Raw genomic sequence first — 18,711 nt, 5'->3', positions numbered from 1 at the left:
TCGCGACGTTTTAAGGAGCTTGTGCTTATTCCCCTAGTTGCAAACATGGAGTGGGAAAGCAAATTGCCGCGGATGCTGGAATCTGAAATAAAAACTGAAAATATGGAGTGGCTTGATGTCCTTCTCTGCTAACAGCTGTATGATTACAGTCAATTGCCTTCTCGCAGATTGGACTAAAAATGTGACATTCGCGTCACAATCGAAACTGGGACAGAACGGGCCAGTTTTCACACAGACACACAGTAATGGCTTTCCAGCGGTGGGCAACATAATGTCCCTTTGAATCTGGTGTGAACATAAGGGGGAAGGATGATTTCCGAGAAGTCTACTAAATGACACTCTGGTATGAAAGATCCAACAGCAATTGAATAGAAGGAAGTGGTCGTCACTAACTTTTTTTTCCCCTGAAGGCACATTTCCTTTGGACGTTTAGATTCAGCAATCTGTGCTTTCGGGATGTAACTTAGTCACAAGAATAGCGAGAACATGGATATCCTTTACTTCGTGGTGCCTTTTACATATGGGCTGCTGCCTTTATCTGGTGAGTAAGTTTATTCAATGCAGCGCTACTCCATAGCTGGCTAAGAATCTGTCTTCATTATTCGAGGTTAATCTTTGCCAGCAGTACAGGGCTAACCGCAGTTTTAAAAAAACACCAGCGGAAATGAGTTGATGTACACAAGTGTGGAGTGTTTTTCGCCCTAACAAATTCCCTCTCATATCTCCCATTGTGAGACAGTTCGCAGTAAGCTGGACTTAGATTGTCTCAGCTTTGATTCGAGTCGGTGAAATAAAGAAATGTGATGCTAATATTTTCTGGTTTCAGTCCCAGTTGCTTCTTCCCGTCACTCGGTGGAAGGGGCTGCACTCAGTGGCAAATTTCTGCAAATTAGAGAATGCCATGGGGGGTGAGAGAGGCGTTGGGGTGGGGGGTATCTGATAATATCGAACAGAGGCAAACAACGTGAAAGTTTACCCTCCGTTGGGGCAAAACCTGGCTGGGGTGAGGGGTGCAGAGAGAGGTAGATGGAGCTCTGGCCTTGCGGAACCCGAGTGGGAGCTGGGAGTCTGATTCTAAAGCCCCACAGGGAATCTATATTCCTGTCGGCGGTGAGTGAGACTGGACAATGATTTGGGAAAGATTTCCAGCCACTTCGTGCTGAATATCAGGAAATGGGCCTGTGCTTTATGTCAAATTGTTGGAGAATGTGAAATGAATGGTCTTGAGGTGAGCCAGAGTGAGTGAGATTCGTTTGGACTGTGTCCCTAGTGTGTTGGTACAGTCTGGTCATTCTGCTATAGTGGGGCAACCTTATGTTTGTTTAACAGTTGGCTGTATCATGTGGAGATTGTTGTTGAGTTGTATGTGTATAAGGGAGTAGGGACACCCTGTTTGACCTTTCTAGTGCAACAATGTATCTGACTGTTTAAACTGGTTTGTCTACCTGTGTGTGTGTGTGTTGGTCCTTCCCCTTGCAGACGGATTCCTCATCCTGCACTCTCGGAAGGAACAGTGCCTGCTGGGCAACAGGGAGAAGGTGTTGATCGGCGCATGCGACCTGAAGAACCCGTGGCAAGAGTGGCAGTGGACGGGGCAGGACAGGCTGCGCCTCTCGCGGATAGACCAGTGCCTGGCTGTGGTCAACTCCAGCAGCCAGCACTTCCGCACACTGCTGCTGCAGGACTGCGCCAGGGCGCCCCGCTGGAAATGCTACGACGAGCAGCCGGACCGCATCGGGCTCGCCCACCCGGAAATGTTCCTCAGAAAGATGGGCTACCTGGCGGTGGTGAAGGCCGAGAAGAAGTACCACGACAGCTGGCTGAAGTACCAGCTGGGGGAGAACGGGGAGCCCGTTAAACTGGACATGTGCCCAACTCAAGGTGAGACCCTGGCAATTGGCCCTGAGGATGTGTGCCATTCCTCAAACGCATCAGATCATCTGATCATCGAATGACTCACCCTCCCCTACTGTAACACTCTGACACCCCCCCCCCCCCCACCACCCCCCACACATGTCTCACACACAACTCTGCATCTTTAATTGTCGACCTTATTCATTCAACACATGAAACATCTCGCTATAATCAAACTACAGGAAAGGTTAGCATTGCTCAGTGGGCTAGACACCTGGTTTGTAATTCAGAACAAGGTGAGCAGCACGGGTTCAATTCCCGTACCAGCTTACCCGAACAGGCGCCGGAATGTGGCGACTAGTGGCTTTTCACAGTAACTTCATACTTGTGAATGTGAAATATGAAAATCACTTATTGTCACAAGTAGGCTTCAAATGAAGTTACTGTGAAAAGCCCCTAGTCGCCACATTCCTGCGCCTGTTCGGGGGAGGCTGGTACGGGAATTGAACCCGTGCTGCTCACCTTGTTCTGAATTACAAACCTGCCTTGGTCTGCTTTCAGAGCCAGCGATTTAGCCCTGTGCTAAACCAGCCCCTGCTGACAAAAAGATTACTATTATTATAAAACTGAGCCCTTGGATAAACCATGTTGGAGAGGGAGAGGTGTGAGCAAGTCCGGTGGGACCTTAACAATGTGTTCATGTAAAATATGGGATTCCTCCTGGCAAAGGAACACACGGTGTGTGAGGAGAGGCTTTACAGTGTTGGGCTATTCATGAAGAACAACAAAAAGTGGTAGCTATAATGTGGAGATGCCGGCATTGGACTGGGGTGAGCACAGTAAGAAGTCTTACAACACCAGGTTAAAGTCCAGGTTTGTTCGGAATCTCTAGCTTTCAGAGCGTAGGATTCACCTGAGGAAGGAGCAGCGCTCCGAAAACTAGTGATTCCAAACAAGCCTGTTGGACTTCAACCTGACTTTAGTAAGACTGCTTACTAAACAAACAGTGGATGTAGGATCTCAGGGGCAGGAATGGGCGGGCCTGTATCGTTGGCCAATGGAGAGGATTGGATTGTATCTTAACGGTTTTTTTTTTTGTTAGTGTGACTTTTGTTCCGAGCAACGCAGGGAACATTAGTGCCAGGATTAAAGCGGGGTTATTTACAGGGGGAGTAAATCTCCCAATAACCTGCCTCAGTTCCAGCATCACAAAAGCACCTCCTACTGCTCCAGAGTGTCTTCATCCCCGTATCTCACACTGAATGATGGAATTCCCAAGGGTAGAAGCTGCTGTTACTTTAAAGAGGGAACAAGAGCATTAATCCACACTTTGGAAAAATCCTCATTCCCATGGAGCTGTTACATAAAGGATGGGTGGAGTTTTCCTTTCGGGATGCTTTGGACATCCAGGACTCTCTGGCAGAGGAAGGATATGACTGTGAGAGAGGCCTTGGTGAGCTGGTAGACTTCAAATGAACGAAGGCAATGCTGATGTGTAGCCACCTCTGTGAACAATGATATTCCTCACAATATTCCCCAGAGCTGAATACATTTCATTCTATCTGCAAACTAAAGACCATTAGTCCTGGCTTTTGCCTTTAAAAAGCTATGTTATCCAATAACAATTGCACAGTTGAGTAAATAAATGCTATTAACATATTCATTTTTAACGGCGAAGCCTTTTTTTCTCTTGACTCCGTCCATGAGCGTCACCTCCCCTTCATGTACATTTCCGAAGCACAGAGACTGGGAAACAATCTGGGCTTCCGGAACAGGTTGGCTGCTGTGGAAAGTGAAATGGAATTTTAGTTACAAAAGAAAAACCCACATAGCTGTGGATCTGAAAAGAAGGCGGCGAGGTTCTGTGAAGGAATTTCCCAGTTAAAGGAGAGAGAGAGAAAAGATCAGAAATGGGAGGAGGGAAGTGAGGCTGACATCCATACTCTGTACAGGAGACCAGGGAGCGAATTGCAGGCGAGAATTGCACAGGGGGTCCATTAAGGTTCTCTGTAAAGTAAAAGCGAAGTCACCATAGTCCCAGATGACCCCAAACTGTTTTCCCCTTTTGGGGGAAGAGCTGACTGATGGTGGTGATTTCACCTAAGGATCACCACACCTCGGATAGAGGACCTTCATGAATAACCGATGGTCGGCACGGTAGCACAGTGGTTAGCACTGTTGTTTCACAGCTCCAAGGTCCCAGGATCGATTCCCAGCTTCGGTCACTGCCTGTGCGGAGTCTGCACGTTCTCCCAATGGCTGCGTAGGTTTCCTCCGGGTGCTTCGGTTTCCTCCCACAAGTCCCGAAAGACGTGCTGTTAGGTAATTTGGACATGCTGAATTCTCCCTCCATGTACCCGAACAGGCGCCGGAGTGTGGTGACTAGGGACTTTTCACAGTAACTTCATTGCAGTGTTAATGTAAGCCTACTTGTCACAATAAAGATTATTATAAAAAATCTCAGCCCTCGCAAGAGTAGAACATTACTCTGTTGACCTTACCCTGCATCTCAAACCAGTTGTCCAGCCCATTGAGTTAAACCAGCTCTGTAGGTGGCTACTGACACTTTCCATCCTAGTACTTGGCTTGAGATGGGTTTGAGGTGGTTCAACTGGAAAAGGCAGCAATTAATTATACGACAGCTCAGGAATCCAATCCTCAAACTCACTACTATTTCATTTGTGTGGTAGTATGTATTAGGGGTCATGTGGGACTGTGAAGCCGTGATGCTATTGGCTGACAGATCCCGGGTCCTGGTTGGCTGTTGACTCCTGGCTCCGCCCTGAAGGCGGAGTATAAGAACCCGAGCTTCTCCCCGCCGCTCCATTCTGTTGCTGAACTGCTGGGGACAAGTCTCGCTTAATAAAGCCTCATCGACTTCATCTCTACTCGTCTCTCTCGTAAGTCATTGTGCGCTACAATTTATTAAGCGAGCTTAAAGGACTATGGAGCTCCGGATCGCCCCGGAATGCCTGCAGATCAGCCCCCACGCAGTGAACTCGGCAGCAGTTTTTAAACACTGGCAAGCTTGTTTTGAAGGCTACCTCCGAACGGCCCCCGGCCGGATCACAGAAGACCAGAAAATGCAGGTCCTGCATTCGAGGGTAAGCCCGGAAATTTACCCTCTCATAGTCCCGGAGAATCGTTAGAGGAATTCTACGCCGCGCTGCTAATTTTGGGACGGGGCTGCAGCTGCCCGCCGGTGAACGCGATTGAACACACGGACATGCTAATTCGCGATGCGTTTGTGGCAGGTATGAATTCTCCCCAAATCCGCCAAAGACTTTTAGAAAAAGAGTCGCTCGGACTTTCAGAGGCACGGGCCATTGCAGCTTCCCTAGATGTGGCCTCGCAAAACGCCCGCGCCAAGGCCCCGACCGCGCGGCAGCCCCTTGGGCTCCGTGGACCCCCGTCGCGACAAACCCCCCCTCCTTCCCTCACAGGCTTGCGCGGTTAAAGCGCCAGATCATCCCGGGGGGGCCCGCTGCTATTTCTGCGGGCAAGCGAAACACCCCCGGCAGCGCTGCCCGGCCCGCGCAGCTATTTGCAAAAGCTGCGGCAAGAAGGGCCATTACGCGGCTGTGTGCCGGTCCCGGGGGGTCGCCGCAATCCCCGGAGAAGAACGAGCCCAGCGCATCCCAAACGCTCCCCAACCCCCCCAGCGCCCCATGTGCGACCCGCGGGCGCCGCCATTTTGGGTCCCGGCCACCACGAGTGGAGGATGGGCGCCGCCATCTTGTGACTCCCCAGCCACGTGCGATTCATGGGGGCGGCCAGTTTGTCCACCCCTGACCACGTGCGATCCATGGGGGCGGCCATTTTGTCCACCCCCGGCCGCGTGCGATTCATGGACGCCGCCATCTTGGATGACAACAAAGGACCCCAGCATCGACGGCTCCACGGGGTCCGAAGAAGACGCCGAGACACTACGACCACGACTGGCTTCGGTGACGCTGGATCAATCACGGCCCCGGACGCTCCAGACGACGACCACGGCGGTGCTGATCAACGGACACGAGACATCATGCCTGATCGACTCCGGGAGCACCAAAAGTTTCATTCACCCCGACAAGGTAAGACGCTGTTTTCTGACCATCCACCCAAGTACGCAAAAGATTTCCCTAGCTGCAGGATCCCACTCCGTAGAGATCAAAGGGTTCTGCATCGCGAACCTAACGGTGCAAGGGAGGGAGTTTAAAAACTACAGGCTCTACGTCCTTCCCCAACTCTGCGCGCCCACGTTACTGGGATTAGATTTCCAGTGTAACCTGCAGAGCCTAACATTTCAATTCGGCGGCCCAATACCCCCACTCACTATCTGCAGCCTCGCAACTCTCAAGGTTGAACTGCCGTCCTTGTTTGCAAACCTCACCCCGGATTGCAAACCCGTCGCCACTAGGAGCAGACGGTACAGCGCCCAGGACCGGATATTTATTCGGTCTGAAGTCCAGCGGTTGCTGAAGGAAGGCATAATCCAGGCCAGCAATAGTCCCTGGAGAGCCCAGGTGGTAGTAGTAAAGACCGGGGAAAAGCAAAGGATGGTCATAGACTATAGCCAGACCATCAACAGGTACACACAGCTAGATGCATACCCTCTCCCCCGCATATCCGACATGGTAAATCGGATTGCCCAGTATAAGGTTTTCTCCACCGTGGACCTCAAGTCCGCCTACCACCAGCTCCCCGTCCGCCCAGGTGACCGCAAGTACACAGCCTTCGAGGCAGACGGGCGTCTATACCACTTCCTAAGGGTCCCATTTGGTGTCACGAACAGGGTCTCGGTCTTCCAACGGGAGATGGACCGAATGGTTGACCAGCAGGGTTGCAGGCCACGTTCCCGTATCTCGACAACGTAACCATCTGCGGCCACGATCAGCAGGACCACGACGCCAACCTCCAAAAATTCCTCCAGACCACTAACGCCTTGAACCTCACATACAACGAGGAAAAGTGCGATTTTAGCACAAACCGGCTGGCCATCCTGGGATACGTAGTGCGCAATGGGATAATAGGCCCCGACCCCGAACGCATGCGCCCCCTCATGGAATTTCCCCTCCCCCACTGCTCCAAAGCCCTGAAACGTTGCCTGGGGTTCTTTTCATATTACGCCCAGTGGGTCCCCCAGTATGCAGACAAGGCCCGCCCGCTAATACAGACCACTACCTTCCCCCTGTCGACAGAGGCTCGCCAGGCCTTCAGCCGCATCAAAGCGGATATCGCAAAGGCCACGATGCGTGCCATCGACGAGTCCCTCCCCTTCCAGGTCGAGAGCGACGCCTCCGACGTAGCTCTGGCGGCCACCCTTAACCAAGCGGGCAGACCCGTGGCCTTTTTCTCCCAAACCCTCCACGCCTCAGAAATCCGCCACTCCTCAGTGGAAAAGGAAGCCCAAGCCATAGTGGAAGCTGTGCGACATTGGAGGCATTACCTGGCCGGCAGGAGATTCACTCTCCTCACCGACCAACGGTCGGTAGCCTTCATGTTCGATAATGCACAGCGGGGCAAAATTAAAAATGACAAGATCTTAAGGTGGAGGATCGAGCTCTCCACCTTCAACTATGAGATCTTGTACCTTCCTGGAAAGCTGAACGAGCCATCCGATGCCCTATCCCGCGGCACATGTGCCAACGCACAAATAGACCGTCTCCAAGCCCTCCACGAGGACCTCTGCCACCCGGGGGTCACTCGGTTCTACCATTTTACAAAGTCCCGCAACCTCCCCTACTCTGTGGAGGAGGTCCGTACAGTCACCAGGAACTGCCACATCTGCGCGGAGTGCAAACCACACTTTTTCAGGCTGGATAGAGCGCACCTGATCAAGGATTCCCGCCCCTTTGAACGCCTCAGTCTGGATTTCAAAGGGCCCCTCCCCTCCACCGACCGCAACACATATTTCCTGAACGTGGTGGACGAGTACTCCCGTTTCCCCTTCGCCATCCCCTGCCCCGACATGACAGCGGCCACAGTCATTCAAGCCCTTGGCACCATATTCACACTGTTCGGTTGCCCCGCATATATCCATAGCGACAGGGGGTCCTCCTTCATGAGTGACGAGCTGCGCCAGTTCCTGCTCAGCAAGGGCATAGCCTCGAGCAGGACGACCAGCTACAACCCCCGGGGGAACGGGCAAGTAGAGAGGGAGAACGGCACGGTCTGGAAGACCGTCCTACTGGCCCTACGGTCCAGGGGTCTCCCAGTTTCCCGGTGGCAGGAGGTCCTCCCGGACGCTCTCCACTCCATCCGGTCGCTGCTGTGTACCACCACTAACCAAACGCCTCATGAACGCCTCCTTGTCTTCCCCAGGAAGTCCTCCTCCGGAACGTCGCTGCCGACCTGGCTGGCGGCCCCAGGACCCAGCTTGCTCCGGAAACATTTGCGGGCGCACAAGTCGGACCCGTTGGTCGAGAGGGTTCACCTCCTCCACGCGAACCCGCAGTACGCCTACGTGGCGTACCCCGACGGCCGACAGGACACGGTCTCCCTGCGAGACCTGGCGCCCGCCGGCAACACACACATACCCCCGACACTGAACATCCCCCTCCCTGCCACCGGCGCACCCCGCGACCGCCCCCTTCCCGGGAGGATCGGTCCTCCTCCCGTGTCCGCCCAAGAGTGAAACAGGAACAAACACCGAAACGCTCCCGGAGACGACAACGCCGGAACAAGCACCTGCACCACCACCGGGGCTGAGGCGATCGACGAGGAAGACCAGACCGCCCGCTTGACTCGTGGCATCGGCGTGACACCAAGAATGTTGTTGGACTGTAACAAAAAAATTTTCTCTTACTAATATTGTAAATAGTTTCACAAACCTTGTACATAGCCCAGTGTAGGGCTACAACTGTAATGACATGCCCAAAATTTTCCTCCCAGGACCAGCCTTGTAAACCCCTACCACCATGCGAACCACCACCCCGCCGGGTTCATTTTTTAACAAGGGGTGAATGTGGTAGTATGTATTAGGGGTCATGTGGGACTGTGAAGCCGTGATGCTATTGGCTGACAGATCCCGGGTCCTGGTTGGCTGTTGACTCCTGGCTCCGCCCTGAAGGCGGAGTATAAGAACCCGAGCTTCTCCCCGCCGCTCCATTCTGTTGCTGAACTGCTGGGGACAAGTCTCGCTTAATAAAGCCTCATCGACTTCATCTCTACTCGTCTCTCTCGTAAGTCATTGTGCGCTACAATTTGTTTATTTTTTTTCACATTTTCCTTTGAAATGTTTTCTTGTTTATTTCCCTCATTGATTTTTTTTCTTTTCCAACTGTATCCCATACGCTATCTTGCTCTCACGCCCAGATTTCTGTCCTTGGCTGCTATGATGTTCCAGTGAGGCCCAACGCAAACTGGAGGGGCAGCGCCTCATCTTCCAATTCAGCCTCTGGATTTAACAAAGAACAATACAGCACAGGAACAGGCCCTTTAGCCGTCCAAGCATGTACCGGTCATGATACCAACCTTTACCAAAACCCTCAGCACTTCCTTGTGCCGTTTCCCTCTTACCCATCCTATCCATGTGTTTGTCAAGATGTCTTTTGAATGCCGTTAATGTATCTGCTTCCACAATCTCCCCTGACAACGTTTTCGAGGCATTCATCACCCTCTGCGTAAAATACCTGCCTCACGCATCTCCTCTAAACATTGCCCCACAGACCTTGCCCCCTGGTGTCTGACCCATCTACTCTGGGAAAGAGTGCCTGCCCATACACTCTATCCATGCTCTGCATAATCTTGTAGGCCTCCATCAGGTCACCCCTCAACCTCCATCTTTCTAATGAAAATAGTCCAAGTCTATTCTGCCTCTCCACATAGCTAACACCCTCCAGACCAGGCGGCATCCTGGTAAACCTCCTCTGCACCCTCTCCAAAGCCTCCACATCCTTCTGGTAGTGTGGCGACCAGAATTGTGTGCAATATTCCAAGTGCGGCCTTACCAAAGTTCTATACAACTGTAGCATGACTGGTCAGTTTTTATACTCAATGCCCTGTCTAATGAAGGCAAGCATTCCGTATGTTTTCTTGACTACCTTGTGTTGCCACTTTCAAAGAACTGTGGACCTGCACGCCCAGATCTGTCTGACTTTCTATATTCCTAAAAGTTCTACCATTAACAGTATATTTCCCCTCTATGTTAGACCTACCAAAATGCATTACCTCACATTTATCCGGATTAAACTCCATTTGCCATTTCTCTGCCCATCTCCAACGTATCTATGTCCTGCTGTATCTTCTTACAATCCTCAACACTATCTGCCACTCCACCAAGCTTGGTGTCATCCGCAAACTTACTAATCAGACCGGCTACATTTTCCTCCAAATCATTTATGTATACTACAAACAACAGGGGCCCAAGCACAGATCCCTGTGGAACACTACTAGTCACAACCTTCCATTTAGAAAAACACCCTTCCACTGCTACCCGTTGCCTACTCTGACTGAGTCAGTTCTGTATCCATCCTACCACCTCACCTCTGATCCAGTGTGACTTCACCTTTTGTCCCAGTCTGCCATGAGGTACCTTGTTAAAGGCTTTACTGAAGTCCATGTAAACAACATCCACCACCCTCCCCTCATAAATCATCGTTGTCACATCCTCAAAAAACTCGATCAAGTTAGTGAGGCATGATCTCCCCTTCACTTAACATTCAACAACTTCAGGCCAGGAACTCTGTCCTCCATTTTGATTTTTGCTTATAATCTTTTTCTAATCTTCTCCTCCCCACAAAGGTCACTCTGTAACTTTCTCTCATCTTTTGCTATCACAGAGTGCTTGAATTTGTTCTGCTATTAACACATTATGCTAATTGACCTTCATGCCACTACTAACACCTGCCTTGTCTTTAACACTATCATTCACACTCCCTTTGCCTTGTGCCCATGATATGTTTGTCAAATCTTTCCTGAGCTCTGACCTATCTGTGACCTATTTTGCACCCCCTCTCTTCAACAATATAAAACCCATCATATTTCTACCTCTCTTCAGCTCAGAAGAAGAGTCCTATGGACTCGAAACATTCTATCTGTTTCTCTCTTCAGAGATGCTGCCAAACTTGCTGAGTTTTTCCAGTATTTTCTGTTTTAATTCCAAATTTCCAACAGCCACAGTATTTTGCTTTGATCTCTTACATTCCATTTGCTTCCTTGCCCATTTATCACTTCATATTCTTTAGTTCTGCCTTTCAATTGTATCATTTCCATTTAGTTGGTTCCATGATCTGTTACCATCTTTTCACGGGAATCTGCTTGGATCTATGTCCAGTTATCTAGATATTTTCTTTGCTATTCTCTCTTGTTCTTCATGCTTCCTAACTTGGTTATTCCTGTCTATTTTTGTTTCCCTTTCTCTACTTTGCTGGGCCAATGCTCGATCTGCCCTCTCTGAACCCCAGATTGCCTCACCATTCCATTTTCCCATCTCAAGCTTCTGATCGGCAAGTTCCCATCCCTGTCTGTCAGCCCCTTCCTCTCATAACTGCTTGAAAAAATACCCCAATGTAAATCAAAGGGTGCAGGGTGTGCATCACATTCTGTGGTTGCCATTGCAACACCCTTGCATGCAGCAGGAGAAATCAAGTGCATTGGATGTTCACACACCCGGGTAATGGGGCTATTGGGAGTAATAGTGGGTATTGGGAGTAATGGGGGGTCGTATTGTGGGTGATTCTGATACTCTGGATTCATAGAGCCTGAAATCTTGGGAAGAGCAGACATAATATGTATTGTTCAACTGGATCAATCTTTAGGATGATGCCTGATAGGGTATTTGTAGCTTATTCTAAATTATAAGATGAAAGTTGAGGTTGCAGTTGGCCCCCATGTGTGGGCATGGGAGTAGGCATTGCTAACATAACTCAGATTAGCTGCTATGAAACTTCATCTTGCAATTTCTAATTGAGATGTAAATCCGGCACTTATTTATTACTAAAATTATAATTTTACTGCCAGTCTCACAATGATGCAACTTTGATGCATAAGGACATGCAAACAGCAGTGCAGTGTGTGAATCATATCTTGTTTTGATTCTCATTGGGCTTACTGCACTAAATCTAAACGGACTCCCTCAAGTACCCTTTCCCATATTGTTTGGATTATGGAACTTAAATTCAGTCCAATGTGAAACGAGATTACAAAGTTGTTATTGGGTATTTTGGATTTCCTGGTGCTTTATAAACTTTGTGTTGAATTTTTATATTATAATCAAAAACTTAACATTGACATCCGTGCTCTTCTCATTGAAAAAAGTCACAGGAAGGATGACCTTTGTCAAAGTATATTCTCAAAGCTTTCACCTAGTGGGCAAAACATGAACCCCAACACCTTGCAATATCAATTGACTTATTTGCTGTAGCACCAATTACTGTTCTGCAGTGTCAGCGTCAAGCAGTTTTACTTCATACAGACCAAAGAACTTATTTTATAAAAATCTAGAGTTAGAGCCCAAACCCATTCCAAAGTAAAGGAGAGTGAGATTTACTGGTTTCTGATTGGAATACATGCTAAGTCTACTAATAACTGATTTTGTTTCTCATTTCCCCTTCATGTATCGAGTGTTTATCTTGAGATCTTTGTCTTTGATTTACCCAACAATGAAAATAATCAGTTCCCTTTGTCTATTCCTTATACAATTTGTGCACCTGTATTTAATCCCCATTCAATATTTGCAATTTAAAAGCATATAGCTCTGGTTGCTTTCGTTTTTTTTTCATAATTCAAAATCCGCATCCTGGTATCCGTCTGGTAAATCCACATTTCATTGTCACAGGACTATTATATACCATTTATAGTGAGGAGCCTAAAATTCCAAATGTGATTTAATCGTTAATGCAAAAACAAAATTCTGTGGTTACTGGAGACCTGAAATAGTCAGCAGGTCAGGCAGCGTCTGTGAAGAGAGACACCATTAATGCAAAAACAAAATTCTGGGGTTACTGGAGATCTGAATTAGTCGGCAGGTCAGGCAGCATCTGTGAAGAGATGAGAGTTAAGGTTTCAGTTTGATGACATTTCATCAGAACACTAACTATTGATTTTGTGCAACAAGTGCAGTCAATTTCCGATTATGTTCGGTTTCCCTTAATGGAGCCTCTGAATCATAGTTTGTGACTCTTCTCTATTTGGTATCATCAGGGAATTTTGATGTCCAATCCTTTTTGCAAGTTCCAAAATATGAGAGGGAGAAAGAGCAAACAAATTCTCTGCCACAACCCCTGGAACACCTTGCCAGATATTTCCTGCCAGCTGGAGAATCATCAGTTTACCACAGCCCTTTGCTCTCTAATTCCAAATTCATGCCACCATTTTCCATTTTAGGCCATAGTCCCTCATTTTCTCAACCATTTTTTAAAGTATTATTTTATCAAATGTTTTCTGGAAGATACAAATAAATTACATTTATTGCACACCTGATCTATGCTTTCTGTTACTCTCTCAAGCATGGCTACAGTTGCGTGTGGGAGTGCAGTGGTTAGTACTCCAAATAGATTGGATTCAAATGTCACCATGGCACGTTGTGAAACTGAATTTGATAAATCTGGTCATTTGTGGGCAGGAACTAAAATAAAAGACCAATGAACCTGCTCGAACTCACAAGTAAATCCTCTTGCATTATCTAATTAATGGCTTTGGTTCAGCCTGAAGCTGCCTCAGAATCCAAAGTCCTTCTATTTTGGAAGCCATATGGGTTCATGCCTAATGTGACCAGAGTGTGACACAAGGAGTAATCCAGAGATTTTGTTACATAATTCACTAGTGAATTATTTTGGGGATACCTAGACATCATTGTTTGAGAGCATCTCATCACTAGCTCGATTCCAATCGTTGCTAGGGAGCAGAACTTCCACCATTTTTTTTCGCAACCTTTGGGGCTGGACTTCTCTGTTTTTTCACCCAAAATTGAACAATACGGGGGCAGAAAAACAAGGGAAATTGTAAGGACTGTGGCGACCGACAACTGTGCTGCGCCCTCTAGCAGCCCTGCCATGGCTATTCCTCCCCTCGTTCTAGCAAAGAATATGACCAGCCACTCCCTGAGCACATCTTTGCAGGTAAATCATGGTGAACAGGCGAGGCCATGGAAGCTGTATGATTTTGTTGCTTTCCAGCACTACTGCCGTTAACCTTAGGGACTCTGGCTTCCGGGTGCGGCTATGCAGAGCTAGGTCGCATATTCGGTAGCTCCCGCTTGGAACGGACTTTTGGGCTCTTTACCGGGCCCCCAAGGCATTTATTTGACATTTCCCGGTGTGGGAAGAAGACTGCAACATTCCCCTGACAGTGTCCCCCAGGAATGATATGTCTCTTGGTTACCAGACCCGGCAGAAACAGTAAAAGATTTGGCTGTAACTGCAGGGGAGAGAGGGGCCTCTTCCAGCATGCAGGCAGGGGAAGGGCAAGCTTAAAGCTGCAAGCTGACTTGAGGGCCTTTATGAAAGGTGAATTCTAGCAGCAGAGGGAACAACTGTGAAAAGATCTACCAAGGCCATTGAAGAAGCGGGGACGAGGCTTCCGGTGGCGGCCATGGAGGAGTAGGTCGCGCAGTCATCAGCTCCCGTCTGGAACGGACTCTCAGACCTTTATCAGGAGTTTCCACAGACTTTTTGGGGCAGATTGGTGAAGCAAACACTGCCAAAAGGATTCCCTCTCGAGACTTCCGGTTGCGGCTATGCAGAGCTAAGTCGCACATTCGGCAGCTCCCGCAAAAACGGAATTTTGGGCTCTTTTCAGGGCCCCCAAGGGCACCTTTTCAACGTTTCCCGGTGTGGGAAGGAGTTAATAATAGCTCCCCGTCAGTATGTGGCTTTAACTAGGAGCAGGGCGACAAAAAAGGTGGTGGTGGACCAGAAGAAGGGAGGGAAGAAGGACAAAATGGCGGCGGGCGGAGACCAGGCAGCGTGGAGGCAGTGGGCAGAGGAGTACCGGAGGGTATCCAGCGCTGCCTCAGAGAGATTAAAACGGACCTGCTAGAGCCGATGAAGGCTTCTATTGATAAGCTGCTGGAGACACAAACGGCCCAGGGGGTGGCGATCCGAGAGGCTCGACAAAAGATCTCTGACGATGAGGACGTGATCTTAGGCCTTGTGGTAAAGGTAGAGGCGCACGAGGCGCTCCACAAGAAATGGCAGGAGCGGTTCGAGGAGATGGAGAATCGGTCGAGGCGGAAGAATCTGCGGATTCTGGGGCTCCTGGAGGGGCCGGACGTGGGGGCCTATGTGGTCACCATGTTGAACTCATTGATGGGAGCGGGGTCCTTCCAGGGGCCCCTGGAGCTGGAAGGGGCCCATAGAGTGTTGGCGAGGAGGCCCAAGGCTAACGAGCCTCCGCGGGCGGTGCTGGTGCGGTTCCATCGGTTCGTCGATCGGGAGTGGGTGCTCAGGTGGGCCAAGAAGGAGAGGAGCAGCAGGTGGGAGAATGCGGAGGTTCGGATATATCAGGACTGGAGTGCGGAGGTGGCGAAGAGGAGGGCCGGGTACAATCGAGCCAAGGCGGTGCTGCACAGGAAGGGGGTGAAGTTTGGCATGTTGCAGCCGGCGCGAATGTGGGTTACCTACAAGGACCGGCACCATTATTTTGAGTCTCCGGAGGAGGCGTGGGGCTTTGTTCAGGCAGAGAAGCTGGACACAGACTGAGGGTCAGGATGGGCGATTGGGGACTGCGGTGGATATATTATGCCTATTTTTGCCTTTGCATTGTTTTGGTTTTCTTTTTCTCTGTGTTTTTCTCTTTCGGGTTGGGGAGGGTGGATGGGGCGGGTTGGGCACTGTTTTGGTTGGTGGCTGGGCCTGGTAGGTGGAGAGCACGGGCTTTTTTCCCACGCGAAGACGGGGGGGGGGGGGGGGGTGTGGCCGGGGCGGGAAAGCGAGGATTGTTTCCCGTGCTTAGAAAGGAGGGGGGAGGGGGAGAGCCTGTGGATGGGGAGCGGGAGAGGAGGGTGTGCCACACAATGAGAGGAGTCGAAGGGCAGGCGGGAGTGGCCAGGGTCAGCAGGAGTCAGCTGACTTGCAGAAGTGCAATGGGTGGAGTAAACCAGCTAGGATGGGTCCTAGCCCGTGGGGGGGGGGGGGGGGGGGTGCGGGGGGGGGGGGGGGGGGGGGGGGGATGATCGAGTTGCTGCTGCTAAGGTCAAGGAGGAGCTGGAGCGAGTGGGGGGGGGGGGGTCGAGACGGGGGTATGCCGCTGTGGGGAATGGGCTGGGTGTGGGGTGCGGGCGAGTGGCTGGCCGAGGAGGGGTCATGGCTAGTCGGCGGGGGAGGGGGGCGGGTAGCCCCCTGATCCGGCTGATAACCTGGAATGAATGGGCCGGTTAAGCGGGCCCGCGTGTTCGCGCGCCTGAAGGGGCTCAAGGCGGATGTGGTCATGCTCCAGGAGACACACCTGATGGTGGCAGACCAGGTAAGACTGAGGAAAGGGTAGGTAGGTCAGGTGTTCCACTCGGGGCTAGATGCCAAAAATCGAGGGGTGGCGATCTTGGTGGGAAAGAAGGTGTCATTCGAGACGTCGAGCATTGTGGCAGCTAATGGCGGTAGGTACATAATGGTAAGGGGTAAGTTGCAGGGAGAGAGGGTGGTACTGGTCAATGTGTATGCTCCGAACTGTGACGATGCAGGTTTTATGCGGCGTATGTTGGGTCGGATCCCAGACTTGGAAGTGGGGGGCCTGATAATGGGGGGAGACTTTAACACGGTGTTGGATCCGGCACTGGATTGCTCTAGGTCTAGGACGGGTAGGAAGCCGGCGGCGGCTAGAGTGCTGAGGGGATTTATGGACCAAATGGGAGAGGTGGACCCTTGGAGGTTTGCAAGGCCGGGGGCTAGGGAATTTTCATTCTTCTCACATGTCCATAAGGCTTATTCTCGAATAGACTTTTTCATTTTGAGTAGGGCGCTGATAGCGAAAGTCGAGGATACCGAGTATTCGGCAATAGCCATTTTGGACCACGCCCCGCATTGGGTGGACTTGCAGATGGGGGAGGAGAGGGACCAGCGCCCACTGTGGCGCTTGGAGGTGCGGCTATTGGAGGACGAGGAGGTGAGCGAGCGGGTACGAGGAAGTATAGAGAGGTACTTGGAGATCAACGACAACGGGGAGGTCCGAGTGGGGATGGTATGGAAGGCACTGAAGGCGGTGGTGAGGGGAAAGCTGATCTCCATTAGGGCCCACAAGGAGGGGAGGGAGCGGGGGGAGAGGGAGAGGCTGGTGGGGGAGATGGTGAGGGTAGACAGGAGGTATGCGGAAGAGCCTGAGGAAGGATTGTTGAGGAAGAGGCGCAGCCTCCAGACCGAATTCGACCTGGTGACCACCAGGAAGGCGGAGGTGCAGTGGAGGAAGGCCCAGGGGGCGGTCTACGAGTATGGGGAAAAGGCAAGCCGGATGCTGGCGCATCAGCTTCGGAAGCGGGACGCAGCTAGGTAGATCGGGGGAGTTAAGGACAGGGGAGGGAGCGTGGTGCGGAGTGGGGTTGGCATCAATGGGGTCTTCAGGGACTTCTATGAGGAATTGTACCGATCCGAGCCCCCACGGGAGGAGGGAGGGATGGGCCGTTTCCTGGACCAATTGAGGTTTCCAAAGGTGGAAGAGGGACTGGTGGCGGGACTGGGGGCCCCGATTGGGCTGGAGGAGCTGATCAAAGGGATAGGAAGCATGCAGGCGGGGAAGGCACCGGGGCCGGACGGTTTCCCGGTCGAGTTCTATGAAAAATATATGTACCTGTTGGGCCCGCTGTTAGTTAGAACCTTTAATGAGGCAAGGGAGGGGGTTGGGGGGGGGGGGGGGGGGGGGGTGGGGGTGGCGGGTTTACACCCGACGATGTCCCGGGCACTGATCTCCTTGATCCTGAAGCGGGACAAGGATCCCCTGCAATGTGGGTCTTACAGACCGATTACCTTGCTAAATGTAGATGCCAAGGTGCTGGCGAAGGTCTTAGCCATGAGGATTGAGGATTGTGTGCCGCAGATCATCCATGAAGACCAGACGGGGTTTGTGAAGGGGAGACAGTTGAACGCGAATGTGCGGAGGCTTTTGAAAGTTATCATGATGCCGGCGAGGGAGGGGGAGGCGGAGATAGTGGTGGCGATGGACGCTGAGAAAGCCTTCGATAGGGTAGAGTGGGGGTACCTGTGGGAGGTGCTGAAGAGGTTCGGGTTTGGGGAGGGGTTTGTCAGGTGGGTTAGGCTGTTGTATGAGGTCCCAATGGAGAGTGTGGCCACAAATAGGAGGAGGTTCGAGTACTTTCGGTTGCACCGAGGAACGAGACAGGGGTGTCCCCTGTCCCCCCCTGCTCTTCGCACTGGCGATTGAACCCCTGGCTATGGCACTGAGAGAGTCGAGGAACTGGAGGGTGTTGGTGCGGGGTGGGGAGGAGCATAGGGTGTCGCCTTATGCGGACGACCTGCTGCTGTATGTGGCGGACCTGGTGGGAGGAATGCCAGAGGTAATGAGGATCCTTAGGGAATTCGGGGACTTTTCGGGGTACAAGCTCAATATGGGGAAGAGCGAGCTGTTCGTAGTTCAGCTAGGGGACCAGGAGAGGGGGATTGGCGAGCTCCCACTAAAAAGGGCGGAGAGGAGCTTCAGATATTTGGGGGTCCAGGTGGCCAGGAGCTGGGGGGCCCTGCATATGCTTAACTTTACAAGGCTGGTGGAGCAAATGGAGGAGGAGTTCAAGAGGTGGGACGCGTTGCCGCTGTCCCTGGCGGGTAGGGTGCAGTCAATCAAAATGACAGTGCTCCCAAGGTTTTTGTTCCTGTTCGAGTGCCTCCCCATGTTTATCCCGAAGGCTTTTTTCAGGCGGGTTAACAGGAGTATAATGGGGTTTGTGTGGGCGCGAGGGACTCCGAGGGTGAGAAGGGTGTTCCTGGAGCGGAG

At 51.2% G+C, this 18,711-nt stretch overlaps 1 protein-coding gene across 2 annotated transcripts in view; it reads left to right on the top strand.

Moving 5' to 3' along the window:
- The first annotated feature begins 235 nt into the window (after window positions 1–235).
- ptprb (protein tyrosine phosphatase receptor type b) overlaps window positions 236–18,711 on the top strand; it is a 169,023-nt gene continuing 150,547 nt past the window's right edge. Inside the window, exons 1-2 of one of the 2 annotated variants that reach the window (XM_072485101.1) lie at window positions 236–541; window positions 1,480–1,881. In XM_072485101.1, coding sequence (XP_072341202.1) covers window positions 487–541; window positions 1,480–1,881 — 457 coding nt within the window. In that variant the 5' untranslated portion in view covers window positions 236–486. Of the gene's footprint in view, window positions 542–1,091; window positions 1,111–1,479; window positions 1,882–18,711 lie in introns of those variants that run through there. The other variant, XM_072485102.1, reaches the window with a different exon arrangement.

This window comes from Scyliorhinus torazame, chromosome 19 (assembly GCF_047496885.1).
Source record: "Scyliorhinus torazame isolate Kashiwa2021f chromosome 19, sScyTor2.1, whole genome shotgun sequence".
In the NCBI taxonomy this organism is placed as follows: domain Eukaryota; kingdom Metazoa; phylum Chordata; class Chondrichthyes; order Carcharhiniformes; family Scyliorhinidae; genus Scyliorhinus; species Scyliorhinus torazame.
This window is presented reverse-complemented; position numbering and strand designations above follow the sequence as displayed.